The following is a 20,663-nucleotide window of genomic DNA, read 5'->3' as shown; positions in this document are numbered from 1 at the left end:
TACACCAATTTATTTTATGTATTTCAACATTATTTTCTTGGTTTTAGTTTAGTTTGAATAGACCAGTTCATTTTCTATCATTTCATGTAAAAAGAGATCAAATGTATGGTATTTATATTTCCATTCTCCATGCACTGATAAAATATTTAGGTATTGAAATAAAAATTACGTATTAAATAAATGATTTTTAAAAAGAGCAATACTGTGCCACTCTGCTGATATTTATATTCACAATGCATGTTTCTTTACTGAATGAAGTCAAGCATTGAAATGTTACTGAATGATTGTAGCTTTTTTCCCCTACATGTCTTCTTTAACCAGTAGAGGACGCTCTTGTCTAAGACTTTTGTATCACACTGGCAATAACTGGCCATCGATACAATCAAACAATGTAGTGTTGGTAGCGACCCTGTTTCATTTTCTAACGGAAAGATTCATTGCAATGAGGTGTATTTAGGAGTGAATCTCAAAACGAGTGTGCAGTAGGCATGCTCAGAATTCTGCATAAAGACCATCCCCTATGAGTACGTAATTAAAAGTGATGGATCTGGATGGTCTTTTTGGATTTATACACTATATACATGCTTAATTTTTCTTATTCAGACCCATGCATTATTTCCTGAAAAAAATGTGGCGGGATAAAAACAGCACTTCATCTTCTAAATAGTAAAGAGGCTGTATGGTTCAAGAGGGCTCTGGGTTTGAATCCAGATGTGCAGCCTTTCAATATGGAATGTGACATTCTCCACATGGGTTCCCACAGGGTGTTACAGCTTCCTCCCAAAGTCTAAAAATATGTCATATGGGTGAACCACCATAGGTGTAAAAAACTTGCCACCCAGTATCAGCTGTAATAGGCTCCAGGCCCAAAGAGGCCCCGCTAAGGTTAAGAGGATCTAGAGTAGAGTAAGAAGGCTACTATTGTGCCGTTACTGTTTCTGTTTGTGCACAAATTATACATTTTAGTGTGAAAAGCCCTGGCGATGCTGCCAGGAAACAGAATGACAGGGCAGAGAGTGAAATGAAAAAGTTTTCTCACTCCTGAAGTTAATGTGGTAGCTTCCGCCCTGCTGACCACACCAACAGGAAGCGGCTGTAAAGCAAGAGGGTCTTATGATCAGATGTTCTGGGTAATCTACCAACTGTAATCTACTACTGTCAGAAGATAAATAAAAGAGGTTGTCAGTGCAACAATTGTGATTCGACAGGCTACGGGGCAAGCATCACTTTCCTCGGACCGCACATCTACAGCCTCTTCAGCATCACCTTAAATGCCAACCGACATTGTGAGAAACATGTCACATTATTTTAAATAGTTTCCTATATTTTAATAAATCATCTTTTGATAAATTACATTTTAATTCCAACCCGACACAAAAAAATACATTTCAATGAAATGGACTTTTATAAATAATTGACTTTGTCGTATCAAACCAACTTTAAGAGAAACATGCTGGGTACAGCTTCTGTGGCATCGGAACATGAATGGCACCTACTGTTACGGCCAAGTGACGATTATGGCATTGAAATACGAAAGCCACATGGAAATATCCCAAATTACAGCATGTAAATTCACACAACCAATATGTGTGCAGAGGAGCGCTGCTCATGTGGAGTGCAGTCTGCAATATGACATGTGGATTTAGTTTACTTCAGTATTCCTCATCACAACACTGCAAATTCACAAAAGGTCAATCATCTGACCTTCTTTTTTTTTTACTTGTAAAAGTTTTGTACTCAGACATCAAATCGACAAACATTATTCTTGACAGTATATATATTATTTTGACAAAAGAACATGATGTGGTGTAAGACAAAAATAAACATCTTTACAAAATAAATCTTTATGCTTGTTGCAAAAAAAAGTGCTTCACCAGCACCAAATTGTATCATCTCTCATATTATAGTATGCACAGTTAGAATATTGATCATTGCATGACCTAACTTTATTTATCATGAACATTTTTTTTGACCAGTGTTCCCACTATATCACGATACCTACATGTCATGGGAAAATTGCCTTGGCTACAGTTATCAGGCTTTTTTTTTTTACAAAGACCAGACCTCCGATAATTGACGCTCTGCCTCAGGCAGATTCTACATAACGCTGTCGGCATGGCTGAATCCACACCTTGACAGTCTTCAAATCAAAAGGAGAAGGGAAAGTTAAAAATATCAGATCCTTTTCTCATATAAAAATGGTGGTCTTTGATGAAACAGTAACGAGACAATGTCAACACTGAACCAACTTCAACCAAAACAGACATGCGAGGAAGAGCGGTTTCAAGTTCAACAACATTTTTGAAACTTCTTTCCAAAGAAGGTGGCTTGAATTTCCTCTCTGACAGAATAAATAATTGTCCTTCACTTACGTCGTAAGGCCTGCATGCCTCAGTCCTTAGAATAAAACATCTTCATGCTCTATCATAAGCTGCACCACCAGTTTTTGCTGTCTCATGTCATTCAGGGTTGTCAAGGCATTCAGCTCCGGGGGCTGCATGAGAGTCGGCCCAAAGACAATCCCCAGGTTTGCAGCATTCATTAAATTGTCCTTCTCGAACAGGGTCACCCTGCAAAACACAAGAGAAGTGAGACAGGCACGATATCTGAATGTTTTATTCTATTATACGTTCTTCATCACTGTATGACATCTTAAAAACATGGATCACATATATGTTTTAATTATTGCAAAAATGTATGAATTCATCCCTTCCTTAAAAGCATATGTGACATATTTCGTGTTCAAATATATGTGTTGGTGTCTTTTACAGCTGAGAAAAGGAAAAAGAATGTTCAATGAAGACGCATTGTTGTTGAATAACTGTTAAAAGGGTGACAAACACTCTGAAATACAGTGCAATCAATTAATTGTTTGGTCTACAGATTACCAGCCTTACATTTTAAATTAAAAACAAAAAAACACGTATGCCATCATGTGTGCATGAACCGACCTCTTGAGGTGAGCCATCAGGTAGCGTAGCGTCTCATAGTGGGCGGGGGGGAGCTGCAGCAAACTCTCATGAATGGCTTCCAGTCTGGAATCAGCGTTTGGAATTTCTACATAACATTCATTCAAAGATTAGTATCAGAAGCCCTGCAGGGCGGCGGCAGCACAGCAATGGTTTTGAACAACGCAGAGTTTCGGCAGCTCTTACTTGCAGCTTGAATAAATTTGGAGTACAAGTCAAACGTAATGACTGGAATGGGAAGATCCCTTAAGTAGAGTTTCAAAGAGCCAGCAATGGTGTTGATGTCTGCGTAAGCACTGGCACTGATGTCAGCCTTTTCACCATCTGTTGATGGAAAGACAGAACACCTATGACTGACACAATCAGAAATGAACAAATAGCTGTAATCTGTGTTTTATTGCAGCTGATCCAAAAGACTGATGCAAACAAACCTCTGTCAAACGCCAGTTTCACGTCCTCTATGTGCTCCGAGAAGCCCGACACTCGATAGAGACCTTCGGATTTGATACCTGCAATACGAAATTAGAACGTGCGTCTAAATTTGTTTTGAGGGCCTCATAAACTCACAACTTCCCTTTCCGTTGAGAATATTTAGGCCTCTGTTGGACCAAAAGAACAGAACTTTGTTCATTTCGAACTGGTTCGCTAGTTCTTGTGAGACCACACCTCTTAGCTCTATCTCTTGGATGCACATGTCCACCACCATGGGTCGCGTTGTGTTATGGGCTTTGACGAGTGTGGTGAGGTCACAGCTGAACACCTTCTTTATCCTGCGCAGATCCGGCTGGCAGTCACTGGGAACCAGTTTGGAGCACTGTTTGTGTACGTTCAAACCACAATCTAGAAGAACGAGAGCGAGGGGGGGGGGGGGGGTAATCAGAGATAGAGAGATTATTCTCAGCATAGCATTCCCAGGGTCCTGTCTGATGGCTTCGCTGCCTCCTCCAAAGGTAGCTAAAAGCAAACATGGCAGCACGAGCAGCGGTTGTTGTTGTAATTCTAGTCACATGGCGCACGCAAGACAGCCGGCATGAGCGGAGTGTGCAGGAGTTTGTTTGTGTGGAGTCACAAGGAAGGACAGTTTTTGAAGGCACCGTACTCGAAGGCGGGTTTGCACGGCTAAAATCATTCATCACAAAGACATTTGTTGCTGCCTGAGTGACGATAACACTGGTGTGCTCATTGGGGGCCCGGCCCTCAGTCGGTGCTTGCACCAAGTGTATTTAGGAGATAAGAAAAAAGTGAGGCTTGGCACAGAGTGAGCGGGGACAAAGACGTCTGCCCTGTTTGCCAGTTTCTCACACAGCACGAGGTGTCTGAAGATTCCAGCATTTGCCTCTGGCTTATCAGCACAGCAGATTTCTCAACAACAAACACTCTATTTGATGTGAAAGCAAGCAAGTTTACTGATGTACATATTTGTTCCAGGACCATGTGAGCACATGTGACCATGGAGGTATTCAAAACTCACCGAATTCTACCCCGTAATCGATCACAGTTTGATGATATATTTGGTAAATATTTACACCACACCCATCCTGTGTTTGGCCTGCAGTTTATCATCATTTACATTCATGATTTCTGTTGACAGAATTTACATTTGGATGTGAACGATGTCAGAGAATGTCACATGGCATTTCTTTAAACATCATCGGGTTGGAAGGAGACAAAAAAGCAGTGATTAAAATCATTTTGTTTCCTGTTGTTTTTGCCTCTCGAATGTGATTAAATGTACTCAATGAACAATTTAAGCTGTGACTACTTAAAAATGTCACGCTGGATTTTTCTCAATATTTTTTTAATGGCGAATCATGATCCAAAAAGGGACATGGGAAAAATAGTCACAAACTAGTACAAAATAGATATAATGGTGGAAATTGGAGTCATGATGTACCTGAAATATGACATTGTGACAAATCCGACGCTACATCTGTAATCTTTAGCATTTCATTTCATTGTGTAATCAGTGACGTGCAATACTGATGCTGGGGGGCGGGGTGTTCATTTACCTGAGCAGCGGACTCCCTGGGCAATGAGGCCCCACATGAAGTTGGCACAGTACTCACACCAGTGTGGCCCGCGAAAAGTGTGTACCTGAGGTTCAGAGATGACTTGGTTATAAACATATAGCACAAATCGTTTCTGCCTTTTTCCAAATGGAAGACCTCCCTTTTGATGTACTGGATAGGGATTACTTTGTGATCCCAAACTACAGTGGATAGGACCCCAGGCCAAATGAGAGCATTTGTGTATACAAGGCAGATTAAAGGCTTTACCAAAATGTGTCTGGCATCTGCTCCCGGGCAATCGGATACATGAAGGCAAGCCTGCAAGTCAAAATAACAGATGCACGCCCAAAGTGCACCTTAAAAACACAGATAGGATGGCAAATGGAGCCACACCTGTGTGGACGTGCAGACACACCTTCACTGGTACTTTGAAAAGTTAGTAGAGGACTGATGAGTGAAGAGGCATATGACAGCTGGTGAGTTCATAGTGCTTGTTCTCTTTCAAAGGGGATCATACAGAAAGCTAGGGGCCATTAAAACCTGCCTGTTAACTGAAACCCATCATATAATGGCAAGAATGTCGATGGGCCCAGAGGCATAGTATCCCGAAGTTCTCTTTTGTTTATTTGAAGAACCATAACTGCATTCTGCCTTCTAAAATGTACTGACACTCTGTGAACAGTGGACTCCAAGGTACACGGTTACAAAATCAGCAGCCTGAAAAAAAAGGGATCTAAAAGCTTTACGCTCAATGTAAATCAATATTCTCTGATGTTAATGGGTTGCGGTGTGTCCATTAGTTCCCCTCAGTGCATGTGGGTGTCAGCTGCATGTGTTCTCATCACAACAACACCCACGACCGTCAATAAAAACACGTCTGTAAAATGCAACTGTGAGTCATTGTCAAAGCAAAACATGTTTAGAATACTGATAACTACTGAAAATATATTTGTTCATTTTGTGGAAACAAACTTTTTTTTTTCTTTTTTTAACAAAAGCCCGCTCACCTTGAAGTTGTGTATCTTCTCATAAGAGCATTGCTTCTCTGGTGTGTCTTTCAAAACACTCCGTCGCACCAGAGGTGAGGAGATCTGTGGAAAGGAGGCCAACAGTTTAATAGGCTTCCAAAGAAGGGTTCCCTTACTCCCCAGTTTGACTCCCAGAGCCAAAGCCAGCAGCTCCTGACGCTTCTTCTCCTGTCTTTTAGATTTGTGGGTAATTAACTCCCCTCCCGAACCTCCTCTGTTTAATTCAGCCTCCATTCTCGCCTGGACGGGCTCACACAGACTCTCCACCTCCTCTGGGGACAGATGTTGAGGAGAAATGTGGGTGCTGTGCAGGAAACACCCGGGCGTAGAGACGGCGGCGACACTCCACTCCCTTCCGACTCAAGAAGGCGACTGATGACAGCTCGTGAGGGGTTGACTCTGGATCTGGTCTCAGTCCGGTGGCAGCAGCAAGCAAGAGGAGCAGGATTGATAGTGGGCGGCCTGAGGGCAGGAGTGTGCCTCGTACAATGGTCGCCTTTCACACAGCCAGAAAGGAAAGAGAGAGAGAGAGAGAAAAGGGTCCCTGGCAGGGAGGGGCCAGGAGGTTGAGAAGGAGGGCGGTCGGGCGCTGTCAGGGCCGTTTCACACAGCTCACCAGCTCTGTAAAGCCGGATCAATAGAGCGTAGAGCGGACACCCTGTTCATTACAGGGCACACTCCCAGGAGCATACTAGCCTCCAGAAACACTCCCCTTCACTTAGGCAGAGATAATACTACAGCTCTCAGCCAGCGATTGATCTCCTAAAAGTTCAACCGCCTCCTGAAAGACAAAGCCCAAGACTCACTGGCTTTGAGTCAAATAGATCTTGACCTCCAGCTACGTCAGTAAGCTGAGGGACTTCCCCAAATTGTCGTCCAGACTGGATCTTCCAGACATTGTGACTGCAGTCCACTGCTGCCAATCAAATCGTTTCTCTCAGAAATCCAGCAGAGCCAGACTATCATCTGGAATCAGGAGGTATTTAGTGCCATAATCCTCAAATAATCCTGTAACAACGAAATCCAATAAAATCCCGCAAGGGGTTCATTTTCAGGTCTAAAGCCATGCAGCGCGTTACCAGTGGGGGGGCTGTTGCTATGTTCATGCTGAATTTGTCCCTATTATCTGTGCTTGTGAAACAATCCGGTAAACAGCATTGCATTGGCTGTCTGCTTTTCAATCGGTTAATCAATCTGCATAGTTTTCTGCAAAAAAACCCAAAAACCTTTTCACATGACAGCTGAGCCAGAAAACGGAAGGACATCAGAAAATAATAATGCTGGACGGAATGGCTAATTAAGCAGCAAAGGACAGTCAGTGAAAACTAGTTTTGAGAGATGGAGCAAAAACATGGTGACGAAGCAGAGGCCTTAAAGACTTAAAGGGCCATTGCAAAGTTGAAATAAAAGGACTGACTCGTGATGCAGCCCCCGTATCTGTTTTTGTCTCTGCTGTCTAGGGGCAAAAGTTAACTTGATCATAGCTGCAACTTGCAAGAGTGACAGGACAGGTGAAGATATTTGCCATTGTGGGTGACATTCTTTGTAAAGACTTACACATACCACAGCATGCAATTTCAGCTCTACAGTCAGGTCTAGGGGGGATAGATGAGGAGGAGACCATTTGGAAATATTTTAGTCTTGCAAGGAAGGACCGGGGGGGCGGGGAGGTACTCTTTTGTCTGCAGGCAGATGGCTTCTTGTATCTCAAAAAAGAGCTTTGTAAGAAAGGTCACTGTGCGACCACAGTGAGCTCTGCTTTCTTTCAGTGGCCTTGTTCTTTTATTCCTGCGAGGCTTTGTGGAAGCACAGCTGAGCAGACACTGTTGTCAGCGAGCGTTCGGGCTCATGGTCAAGCAGCACAGTGAGCACAGACTCGGTATGAAAGCAGGATGCATCTAGCCACATCCTCAACAAAACAGTCATTACAACATTGCTAACAAAAAGAAAAATGGGCACAGCGTGAAGGGTAGTGGTCCAAGAAATGGGCTATTATCCAAAACTGGCAGAAGTTAACACTTTTGTGTGGAGTGTGAATGCTGAAAACTGAAAAGTGATTCATTTGTCTCTGTCCGAGGCTAAATATAAATAGAAAACCTCTAAATAACAAGAAATATGTGGCATGAAATTAGAACCGTTACAACAAACAACGTGACAAGAACTGCTCTGCAAACCTTCCTCTCTAGAGCCAGCACTGAAACCGGTATGATGAGTATCAGGAAGAATGTGGCCCTCCGGAACAAAGTCCTTCACATGCAAAGAGAAGGTTGATCTACAGGTCAAGTCAAGTAACCCTCTCACCTTCTGGGAGCACTTTAATTGCACAAGAATTTTCAGTCGGCAGTGTGGTGCTATCAACCTGACACCGAGTAAATACCCATGAATGGCTTTACAGTGAGGCCACTGTGGCTGTAACGCCTCAGGGCCGCGGCTGCGGAACTGGTAAATATTAAGTTAAAAAGGTAAACACAGACTTCAAGCATGAAAGGGTTTTTCAACCGGTTATCGGAAAAAGTCCCGCCATCATCACAGCTGTCACGGAGTCCGGTCCTCGCTTTAGAAACTCAGAAGGGGTAATACAAAATCAATTTTAGTAAACCTGAGAAAAGTGGCAACGTGACATTTAGAGCTCCACATTTTCTGACCACAAAATGAAGATTAATTGGAGTCTGGAGGCCACTGGACCACAAACATCGTGGCTGCTTTCAATAAAGCTCTGTGTGCAAAATAAACATGTAGTCTGCGTGTCTCAGGGCATTCGTGAGGGCAGTCATCTGCCCCAGGGGCTTCCTCGACTCAGGTCGTGGTCTGTGCATGAAACCTTATATTGCATGAATCCACTGTAAGTAAATGGTCTACTGTTACAAGGTCGTGAAGACTGATGATATTAGTCCTGCAACTTGTGCTCCTGCGTCTGTCACTGACTGTCATGGTGACAAAGTAGTTTTTAATACTACAGAATACGGATGTCCCCATTACCGGAAAGCAATCTGAGTTCAACTTGTACTGTTCCATTTGCACTGCGTGATTACGCTAGTTTACTGCTGCTAGTACACATCTGTGTATCCACTCCTGCTGCTGATGATGTGTCCGTACTTGTATGGTTTTTGTATTTTGTATTTTGTCATTACTGTTAGATGTAGCACGACTTCACCGAGAAACGTTCCTAGTCAGTGAACACTCACTGACAATGACAATAAACTACTTCTGATTCTGATTCTGATTCAAATATGGCTGGAAATGTTAAAACAAGCCAATTGAAGAACCCATTCATGGGGTGCACACTTTAGGAAACTTATAAAGGGCCCCTAAAAAGCATGGGTAAAATTTCATTTCTTTCTAGCAGTTTTTTTAAGGAGATGTGGACAGACTATATCCCGGTGCAGATAGACAAGGTTAAACTCAAACGTCCCTTTTAATGGGGCATTAAAAAAACTGAGCGAAACGAATAAATTGATGGCGGCGCAGTGGTTGAGCGGGTCGTCCTGTGGTCGAGAGGTTGGCGGTTTGATTCCCAGCTCAGGCACATGTGTGCACTGTAGTTGTGTCCTTAGGCGATTTGCCTGGGTGCCTGCTGTACAGCAGAAGACTACAGTTAGACTGTAACTGCTGTAAACCAAATTGCCCTCCGAGGGGCAAAATCAATAAAATGTTTTTAGGTATTTAGTATTTAAGTAAATCTGAGCATTCGATAAAACGTACAGCTAATAAAATGCAAAATTTCTGAGGAACAAAGAGCCAATATATTATAAGTGTCATTAAAAGAATGTACTGTCGGTCAAAGTGTGTCGCGAGCTCAAACAGGAAGTGACAAGATCTCCACCTGGTGGAGAGATAGCTACCATTCTTTTCCGGGGGGGGAACAGTCCATCTTTGTTGTTTCAGTGAATCATTCATGAGCTTTAATACAACAGCTCACAAGAGTCAATGAGCACAGTGGGAAATGTGTTCCACCAAAGATCAGTGCATCTGATACGCATGGCAGACAGGGCAACGCTCCGGCCCCCTCGCTCAACATTCCCTCACAGAGGAGGATGGATAATGTACGGCTCACTCACGGGACAAAGTGTCCTCTCAGTGTCCTCTCTATGGAAGTAGATCAAAACCATGGTATTACACGGTGTGTGTCACAGGCCCAGAGAAATGAACCGGCTAATTCACATGCACATGTAATAATAAAATGACCCTGGCTTAGGGCTGAGGGTCAAAATGTTCTGGATGGATCTTGATGAAATTTTCATAACATTTTGGTGATGATCCAGAAGGAGATCCTGGATTAAGGATCAGTTAACATTGCAGTCAATGGATCTTCAAAATTTGTTCCTCAATATCTCAGTTGATTATTGACCAATATTTATGAGATTGTGGGGTGGCTGCTTCTATCTCACCACTGAATTTCCTCTGGATCGGATCCAGATGAAATTATGAAAAAAATATTAAATGTTAATATTGAAAACCCCATTTACGGATTCAAAAATCAGTTAAAAAAAACACATAATCTCCGATTCACTTTTACTTTTCATGGTTGCTGTATAAAGATAGCAAAAACACTTTAGAACCTTTTGGTGCTGATACAGATCACCATGTGGACGATGCAAATCTAATTATGAAGGGACTGAGCTGCTTGGTCGAGGTCTGTGCTCTCTGAGTGCTTTTCTAGTTTAATAGTGCATTTTTATTTCATTCCCAGATTTACTTCGCTGTAAGATAGAAATCTGAGTATAACATGTTCATCAATAAAACATTAAATTTAAGGCAATATTCTGACATTTCAAACACATTTATTTGGTTTCTTGACCAGCGTTTGGTGAGAGAATTGAGAACTCTCTCATGGAGCTTCTTTGTTACCACAGAGTGATAACAAGCTACTCGTCTTCGTCAATAAGTAGCCTCACACACACCTCAGCACGTAACATTGATTAGACTTTGGCTTTTGCATGGATTCACCTTCTCATGCTGTGATGGTAGGTGTTGATAAGTGTTCTGCTAACTGCTTCATATTCAGCCTACAAGCATGAGTACAATACGTTTAAAGTAAACGTATAAATTCCGCTCCTCTGGGGACTCACCCTTTCATCCTTCTGGAAGGTGACCCGGCGTGGTTCTGTGTGGCCACGGCTCAGCCTGTGCACCGTTTTGTCCTTGAGCAACGACGTGTACCCGAGATGCTCGTAGATGGGGTTAGTGGTCATTTTGGCTATGTACTCCGCCGCCTTGGTCTCGATGTAGAGCGTAATGAGGGCGTCCGTCACCAGATCATGGACTGACTCAAACCTCTTCTCCCCAACAAAGTGCTTCCCATCGTAGAATAATCTGTAGTTGAGGGTCTGATGCCCAAACCTGAGTGGAAGATAAATGGATGAAGCTGCAACTGAAGGCACAAGGAACAAAGGTGAGGATGAAAGATGTGGAGACTGATTGAGGCCTAGGCTCCTGGTTGGAGTTGACCTTTAAGATGGCGTCGCTACCTTAAGGCCAAGGTGTGTGTACCCGGCTGTCGCTGGCTCTCCCTGATGAGATAAGCACCCTCCGCCCCCTCCAGCAGCTCATCTGCATACTCTCGAGGGATCATGCCATGAAATCTGCAACAAAAAACAGAGACAGAGATACAGATTTCAGTGGTTATAACGTCCTCCAATGTCATGTTATACTCCTAAAGGGAATGAAAAGGATGTAACACTCACTCTCTGCCGTAGTATTTGGGTCTGCTCTCCATCTGCAAAACAGGGCAGGACATATTGGTTCGAGAACTTTGATCCGAAGCTCAGTTAATTGGCAGTGGACACTGTGCTGTGAGAAAGATAAAGGACTTTACACTGCAGGACAGATCATCCTCATCGGTGTCCGTAGTGTCTACTCGCAGCTACCAAACCACAGCGAGGAGATGAATTAGCAGCAGCAGGGGAGCAGCTGGTAATAAAACGACCAGCTGCAAAAAAACTCATGTTTGGTGTGTCACGGTGTCATGTTAGGGGGTGCAGCGTGTCCGCTTTAAGGAGGATGAGGCTAATAGAACACATTTATTATACATGATATTAGCATTAAACAATAGTACGGGGAATCTTTTTAATAACGAGATGCTTTTTCTGTTAGTTTGAACCCATTTGAATGAAAGAATAATTATCTAAAAACTTTTGTTTAATTCAGAACCTCTATCCATAATAGAGGTAACACAGAACAACCACTTTTAAAATGTACGGTTTTTTTTCTTTTTTACCATGACGGGTTTCGTAATATGTAAAACTTCATTTTGCACTTGAAATGAACGAGAAGCCTTTAATCTCGCGCAGCCAGCCCACAACTCTGACTCTGCTCATCCCAGTGTAGCAAGACTCGAAACAGGATGAGACACGCTTCATTTCACGTCGGACGCTCAGTAAGAAGCACGGTAAATTCCCAGCTGCCCACCCAAAGTGTGGCTGCTGCATGCGAGTTGTTATACTTCATACTGAGCATGTTTTTGACGTGATCTGAACTACACACATGAATAAGACTACCTTCCTCTGCTTAAATAAAAATACATAAAATCTGCTCATTTCAAACAAATGTCATATTCCTAATAAAACAACTGGGCAGCACTGATTTCCAAAATCAATTCGAAGCTGACGGATAAATCACGGAGGATAACGCCTGATTTTCTAACACGAGTGCACCGCTGAGTTCAAACAGGCTAAAGTGGTGAGGTGTGGGAGTTTGACTAATGGAGGGTAGCGGCTGTTTCTTCAGTGATTGGTCTGGCTTTCAGCTGTCAGGCTCAATCACTGATCTGTGAATGTTCTCCTGAGGGGAAACTGAGTTTGCAGCATTCAGTCTGGAGAAGTGCAGGTGGAAGCAAGGCTGGGGGGGGGGTTCAGCTCGCTTTAGTGACTGACAGACGTAAAACCAGGGAGGACTTTATGTTCGTATATTTTGTGATTTAGGACATTACATGATCAACCAGACATCTTGTGACTTTGATTTTTGTAAATTCCAACCATAAACAGTCGACGTGAAGAAAACACGACTGATCAATCAGTGAGTCATTTGAGAAAACTACAATAACTACAATGTGAAACATTATTTTTTCTGCTGAGATTCCATTTACAAATGCATATTCCAAACTGTCAGATGTGCTATTATTTTTTTATGTGACACAAACTAAATGGTTAAGAACATGTAAATCTATTCCTGCCAGTCCAATGCAGCAGCCTCGCGGGTGCAAACGCAGGTTCACTAACCTCTTGAGGACATGTGATCCTCTTTGGTCTCGGCGCTTCCTGCTGTAGCTGGTACACTGTCAGAGAAAAAACACCCACGTGAAGCAAGGCCCCCCCCCATGCCCCTCTGAGTCATGTCAACTGCTCAGCATGAGTAAAAAGTACATACATTACTACCCAAATAACAGCCTCGGTATTCACTTAAAATGACAGTCAACTAAACTACGAGGTGCAGCTTTCCATTCAATGGCTTTAACTGAACATAAACCTGGCCAATCAGTGTAAAGGTGACAACATAAATAAGGAGCTTATATTTGAAAGGGGAGTCCTTCTGTGCTTACCATGTGTGTGTGAATTAAGGCCTGTCGGGCTCTTTACCCAATGTGTACTTATATATGTACAATATTCCTTTTGAAAATACAAGCGCCTCCACTGCTGTAAATACAGCAGTGTGAGGCTGGAACTGGGACGTGGAGCAGGCAGAGTACTCACCACAAACACGTCAGCAGCCTCACAGAATCACCACATTACAATAAGGGATTAATAGAGGCCAAAACGCTGCAGCAGCTTCTGCCAATTGCCCAGAATGCGATGTCAGGATAGACATGTTATCAATACAGGAAAAATCAGGAGCAGATTGCGGTTCCTCTCTGAGAATCAGGTTTCTAATTCTTCATAGTCTTGAATGTAATGTTTCACTCTTTGGTAAAAAAAAAGGAAATTCACCAACCAGATTGCATTAAAATAACCCAGTAAAAATGAGAGAAGATCAGCCTGTGCTGTTTCATCCTGTGGATGAGAAATGAAGACTACAAGTCTGGCCTAATTTCTACCAAACGCTGCTCCAGTAGAGGAATTGCTGTGTGATGCTGAGAGTCTCCACAGCGGCAGATTCTGCAGGCGGGAGAGGGAAGACTCCTGACGGTGAATTTTTACTTAAGCCAGGCGGCACGATCTGGGCATCATCGATTCCAGTGACACAGTGAGCTTTTAAAAATAACACAGCAGACAACAACGGGTGGATTCAGGGAACGATGGGAGATTTCAGGAGCACAATGCATTTAATTAAGGCTAAACGTGTATTCTGTGAACCGGCTTGCTTTAATCACTCTCAGGACGGACACCGTTTTGTGTTCCACTTGAACAAATGCACCTCATATATCCTGAAGACTCAACCCGTTTCCTCCCACATGGCAAAAAAACATGGTATGATAATGAAGTGGCTGTTCTGAGGGCCACATTTCAGCTGAGAATCTTTGCAGGTAGAACATCTCATTTTCCCCTAGTGTCTGTAACCTCTTTTACTAAGAGATCAGGAATCCTCTTGCTTTGCATCTGTGCATGCTGGAATGTGTTGTGTGGGCGAGTGTGTTAGAGCGGGCACCTTTTGTACATCTGTGTGCAGCTTTTTGGAACCTCTTCTAATTCGACACACGTACAACAAAACACAATTTGTTTTTCCAAGTACACAAAAGTGCCTCTTTGTTATTTATAATTCGCAAAGAAATGTGCTGTCGTTTGTAGAAGCGTGTAAATTCCTCAAATGAATGATTTACTCACAGTATGACTTCCATATGGGCGGTTGGTAATCCTCGGGGTCTGTAAGACACACACAAAATGCAGGTTTCCGTGAGAAACCCAGGGTGGAGTCAGTCGACAGCTTCTCTCAATTAAAACCTTCATGTCATCCCATCATAGTGACGCAACAGCGAGCCCTCAACCACGGTTATGTCACAGATGTTCATCTCTCTCTTATAATTATGCATAAGGCTTCGCATCGTGCAGCTGCATCTTGAGATGCACCACTGCATACACTTATAATCAGTGTCTCTGCATCAAGGAAAATCAATAAAGATGTATTTCAGAGAGGAATGTAACAACACACGCCTGATCTGCACGCCTATCCTCCACCAGCAGGGACCCGGAAAAATGAAACCGCTGTCCTGAGATCAGAGTAAAAAGCCTATTAATTGAGGTAAACACAATGTAGATCTCACCACCGTGGCAACAGCTGATTTATGATTCAATGGACACATTTCTGTATTATGGAGTATAAAGCACCAAGAGGGGATAAAGTAGCTTATCGCCCTGAAGTAACTGATATTTTACAACAACAAAAAATACCTACTGTACTTGATGGTTGTAGCTTATAATGAAAATTGTAATTTAACCGTTTACACTTTTTGCAAATGCTGCTGCCTTTTATTTCAATATCCATATTTCAGAACCACAGCAATTCTATATGCTGTGGGGAAGGGCAAGAGATGAGGGCTATGAAAAGGACCTCGTATGCAGAAATGTCATGTCAAGCTGCGATATCTGGACAAGCACAAACCAGCAAACTCAAATAATCATATTGCTTCCGGGTAATGTTAGAAACAAATCTACATTTTAAGCTGTCAACGCATCAGATACAATGTTGTGCATTAGAAAGTAATGACCTCTATTCAAATTGTTTTTTTAACTTTAGTGGTAATGATCAGACACAATTTCCAGTATTGACTGTTTCTCGACCGGCTTTTGACTCATGGAAACATTTTGATTGCATATTTAGTCACTGTCTTGAAGGCTCAGCGTGCCCCACCCAGCCGGTATCGTCGGTGGAGGTCTGTAGCTGTCGCATCGTTCCTCTCAGACGCAGACGAGAGGCTTGAAATGACTGAATACTGTGTGAAGAATAATAATGAATCACGTTGAGCCAGGAGATACATGTAGTTTATCTAACCCGCTCCTCGGCAGTCGTGAGCAGAACCAGCGCCAAACGCCTCAGGCCAGAACAAGATAAAACACACCTGAGAGGGTGTGGGAAGCAGAGCGTGCTCATTGGATGGTGGGCACAAATGCCAATAGACTATAAACAGGAAACCTAACCACTTAAAAGGGATCGTGTTGAAACCGCGTCGCAAGTTCTTTGGTTGCCCACGCTGTATATTCTCTGTGCAGTTTAGAGCATATCCGTTTAGCTGACGAGCAGCCGGTGAGAATGTTTCCCTCCATGCTGCCTTCCCTGGACGCTGGAGGAGGAGCTCAACGTAATAAAATGTGTCTAATCATGTTAGTGCAGCTTCTTCAGAAAAAGCTGATTGATTTACACTCGAGAGATAAAGCAGGTGCACATAATGAAATAGAAAATAATTCTGTTAAGTGATGAAAAAGCTTGAGATGCAGATGTTTTGATAGACACGGTAGATAAAGCCAGCCATATAGCACACACACACACACGCACACACACACACATGCTCCATTTGTTGGTGTGTGACCAAGCTGACTTGGGAACTGTGCTGTCCTCGTGCTGTGAGTTGCATTGGCAACAGTTGTAAATGATTTATTCTACCGCCTCTTGTTTAAAGAATGTGATTTCAGCTGGTTGGTTGCCAAAGTATTCTCCTTCCAGTCTGATTTTTTTTTATTGACAAATGGCCTTTCAGTTTGGAATCCTGCAGCCCCAGCTCAAGGAAGTAAGCTTTAAGATTCTGATGCAAACCCTGGCACACACTCACGTAAACATTTGCCATGCGCAAATACATCAGACTGCACCGTGCATTCCGACTCCTGCTTTTTGGGCACGCACACGCAAGCGCATGGATACACACGGGGAAAAAAAAACTTCAAAAAGATTTTTTAAGCAGCTCAGAGTTTGTGCAGTGTCTGTTGATCAGGGAGAATGTAAGATTCTGGAGCAACCAGAGGGGTCCCCCCCCCGCAAAGAAGCAGCTATTAATAATGTTGCCCTCCTTTACATACCCGTCAGACGTGAATAAAATAATCAACGGTGGGTGTTTGCTTGGTTGACAAAGAGAATATGTGATGAATGAAGATAAAACTCATTTGCATGTGAAATGGCTACTTTAATCAACGGTACATGGCTGGTAATGCACTAGCATCCATTCACCCATCTGATAAACGGCTCGTCCATTCAGGAGTGGTACTCTGTGGACAGGTCGCCAGCCCATCGCAGGGCCGGATTGTGTAGACAAGACACCATTCATGCAAACATTCACACCTATAGAGAGTTCTGAATCATCCATTCACGTCTTTGGACGGTGTGAGAAAGTTAGAGCACATGGGGGGGGGGGGGGGGGCAGGTAGGACACGCAATCTCCACAGGGAAAGGCCTCAGGTTTGAATTTGAATGGGATTTAATCCTGTGAAGGAGACTGAAACGCCACGATATGAACATAAGAAGCAGTGAAATCCTCCGTTAACACGATTGTTACGACAACAAGGCACTTAAGATGGAATGACCTGAAAATGCACTCCCAATAATGATTATTAATACTGGATATGAATTTAATGTGAGATACGGGCTGCAGCACGACCATCACTGGTCGCTGGTATCATTCTATTCCATCACAATGCAAGACGCAAGCGACAAATAGGTGCTAGAAACTAAGAGATCTAATCCAAACACACAAACACACGTCTTCTTCTTTCGGCTTGTCCCATCAGGGGACGCCACCGCAAATCAATTTAAGACAGTAAAATGTAAAAGGTCATCTTTCTGAACAAACCTGACACACAAAAAAAGGATTTCAAGTGATAATGTCATTAATAATCAACCCTCCATTTAATGTTTAATCGTAGCTACTGTAGTTTAATTCACATATTTAAATAACATATGAATACGTTTTGAATAGAATTGTGAGTGCATTTCTCTCTCTCTCTCTCTCTCTCGCTCTCTCGCAGCTGAACTGCAGCAGGGACACCATCTGTGTCTTGTTCTTGTCCAAAACAACCGTCTGACGTTCCTGAACACGGCCTTAGACTGTTAAATGAATTGTTCCAGGTCTGAGGGTGACTGTCTACAGTGTTTGCATGTCACCATCACTCAAACGGAGCATTCCACTGATGACCAGTGTAGTTGAGTGCATGTGAGAAGCAGCACATAATTTAGTTATGTGATTGTGACACTGCTCTATATCTGCCACTGAGACAGTCTGCTGTGGAAATGTGCTTCCTGGACTCACGGATGATGTTATACAAATCTAATCCTACATGAATCACACTGGGAAGAACAAGGCGTACATGCAGTGGAAAGATTTTGAGGTGATCTGCAAGCCTTTGCCAGAAACATGTGGAGGATCATTTTTCTAAAAAGGCAGCCTCTCTGTAATACAACGGTGTAATTTTGCCTCCCTGACCAATTTTGTCATTTAAGGCCTGGAGCTGAAGGCATACTTTCACACTCTATCCCTCAATTTATTTTCAAAGCTTTATTTCCTGGAGCCGTCTTGCGAGTGGTGTGCTGCTGGTACTGCGCATGCTTCCATGTGCTGTGTGTCTGTGTCCCTGCGATGAACTGGCGGCTTGTCCAGGGTGTTCCCCCGCCTCTCGCCCGGAGACTGCTGGGATAGGCTCCAGCACGACCCTCGACCCGATTACGAATAAAGCGATTAAGAAAACGGATGGATGGAAGAATAAAAACACATCACATAGTATAGTATCGTTAAAACCACTTAAATAACGTCGGTTACAATTACAATACCGGCACTATACAAACAATCGGCAGATAAAAACAACCTCCGGTGACATTTTGGTTCTTGATACAGGTGAGGTAAATTAACTTTATTAACACAATCTCCTCCAAACATACAGATCATCACAAATGAAACACAAATAAACCAAAACATCCAAAACAGATGACGTGACCCAATGTGAGCACAAATCCACAGCGATTCATTTTTGCACTATACACCTCACAGATAAGATTATTCAAATGGTGCGTCTGGCTGCCAGAGAGCTCTGCATGAAAATAATCATACCCTTGTAACAACCAATCCATCTCTGGCAACAGGGAAGCTAGTAACCTCTGATGATTATACCGAGAGCCTAACAGTAATGACAACCCTCCAATGCCACTGAAGGAAAAGACTTTCCTCTTACAGCGGCAGTGGTCAACCAGTAAATCCACTGGTTTCTGAAATGCACACATGAGATAATACTTTGTTGAAGCATGTGGTTGCCAGAGGCTATATCAGCTTGGAAACTAGTCTGCACCTCCCAGTGGGCAGTACCTTGGGAAATGCGGCTCTGCTGTGTGCTATGGTCGGGACGCAGAGACAGAAGGAAAGTAAAAGGAACACAAATATAATATTCCGCACAATGCACTCCTGCTTTAACAAGCCTGCCGTGTCCAAGTGTGTAAAATATTGGTGGAATAGCACAAACAAGCCACAGTGCTGTGTCTGGCATGTGATGAACACCCTCTTCCTCCTTTTCTCTCACACCTCCGTTCATTGGTGAGGCTTTTACATCAGTGTCACGGTGGAGTTTGTACTTTATACCCTGGCAAACATGCGACGTGCACTTTATCGACACTTTGCGGGACGTACCCTGAGAAAAGCACGGCGCTGCTGGGCTTGTTTAAACAGCTGCTTTTCTGTTCTTGTTCCCTGAACATCAAACCCTGAAATTGTAAATACTAATGAACATAAAAGCTACTTGTTGATCTGCACCTCTATGTGTGTACAAAGGATCTGATCGTTTTACCTGCACCGTGCTGCAGTAGGAACAGTAGAATAACAATAATGTCAATGAGCCACAGCATGCAGGAATGTTTCATAGTGTTTCTCACGCAAACGAGAAATAATCCTCCAAGTCAGCAGCAAAGTGGAAAGTAGTCAGGGAAGTATGCAGATGATTGGCATTCTAATGATATCATGCAAACCCAACATCAGACTGACAACCTAATAATCCCTCTGAGTGCAGAAGGTGCCCCCCCCCCCCCCTCCCACACACACACACACACACACACACACACACACAAATGTTTCCACCACTACGTCCAGATTCAACACATGGTGGTGCTTTTTCACTAACCATTAATCCCAAGTAATAGCAGTCACTGAAGTGAAATCTTTGTTCCATGTTAACTGAGATTCTGCTGAAAACCTGATATTCAAATATTTATTTATGCAAAAATGATGAGCAAAAGTTTGATTTGAGACATACGCCTAAACGCAGCGTGTCAAGAAAGAATCGCGACTATGCGTGTATTTTTTTTTTTTAATCATAATTAAAATCATTATATTTGTTATTATTAGTATTATTTGCACAGCACAGCCTCGGTGTGTAGCTCGAGTCGGGGTTGTGCGTGAACTCTTACCAGAGGACACAGATGAACCTGAGAGGCTTGAGTTACTGGATGCTGCCATCCCGACGCGCGTCACGGCTCCGCTTACTCCGCTTTGAATGAGGTGCGTTCAGAGCAGCTCGTCTCGGGCGGCGCCTCCATTTCATTCATGTCCAAATGTGCTTCACCTTTGACGACTCGGTTCCATGCCTCCTCTCGAGTCCCAAGCCCACCACCACCACCAGCCCACCCACCCGTCTGATCTGGGTCCGCCGATCCTCCTCTCGGATCTCCGTCCGTGCGCCCTGAGGAGACTCTGACGCTGCCGCACGCACGGAGCGGTGCTGCAGATTAAAAATAGTCAAACGGCCTACAAGAATATATTCCGC

General features: G+C 43.3%; 1 protein-coding gene across 1 annotated transcript; it reads right to left on the bottom strand.

Moving 5' to 3' along the window:
- Positions 1–2,398: 2,398 nt before the first annotated feature.
- Positions 2,399–20,356, bottom strand: chn2 (chimerin 2). Its single transcript, XM_068756503.1, has 14 exons — positions 20,308–20,356; positions 14,763–14,801; positions 13,224–13,279; positions 11,691–11,722; positions 11,475–11,588; positions 11,076–11,346; positions 7,233–7,247; positions 5,986–6,069; positions 4,979–5,063; positions 3,636–3,809; positions 3,401–3,478; positions 3,156–3,293; positions 2,952–3,057; positions 2,399–2,570 (listed from the first exon to the last, which is right to left on the bottom strand). The coding sequence occupies exons 1-14, from the start codon at positions 20,354–20,356 to the stop codon at positions 2,399–2,401; spliced, it is 1,413 nt and encodes a 470-aa protein (XP_068612604.1).
- Positions 20,357–20,663: the final 307 nt, after the last annotated feature.

Source organism: Brachionichthys hirsutus, chromosome 3, assembly GCF_040956055.1.
Source record: "Brachionichthys hirsutus isolate HB-005 chromosome 3, CSIRO-AGI_Bhir_v1, whole genome shotgun sequence".
Classification (NCBI taxonomy): Eukaryota; Metazoa; Chordata; class Actinopteri; order Lophiiformes; family Brachionichthyidae; genus Brachionichthys; species Brachionichthys hirsutus.
Note: the sequence above shows the minus strand (reverse complement) of the source record. Positions and strands in the feature narration are given on the sequence as shown.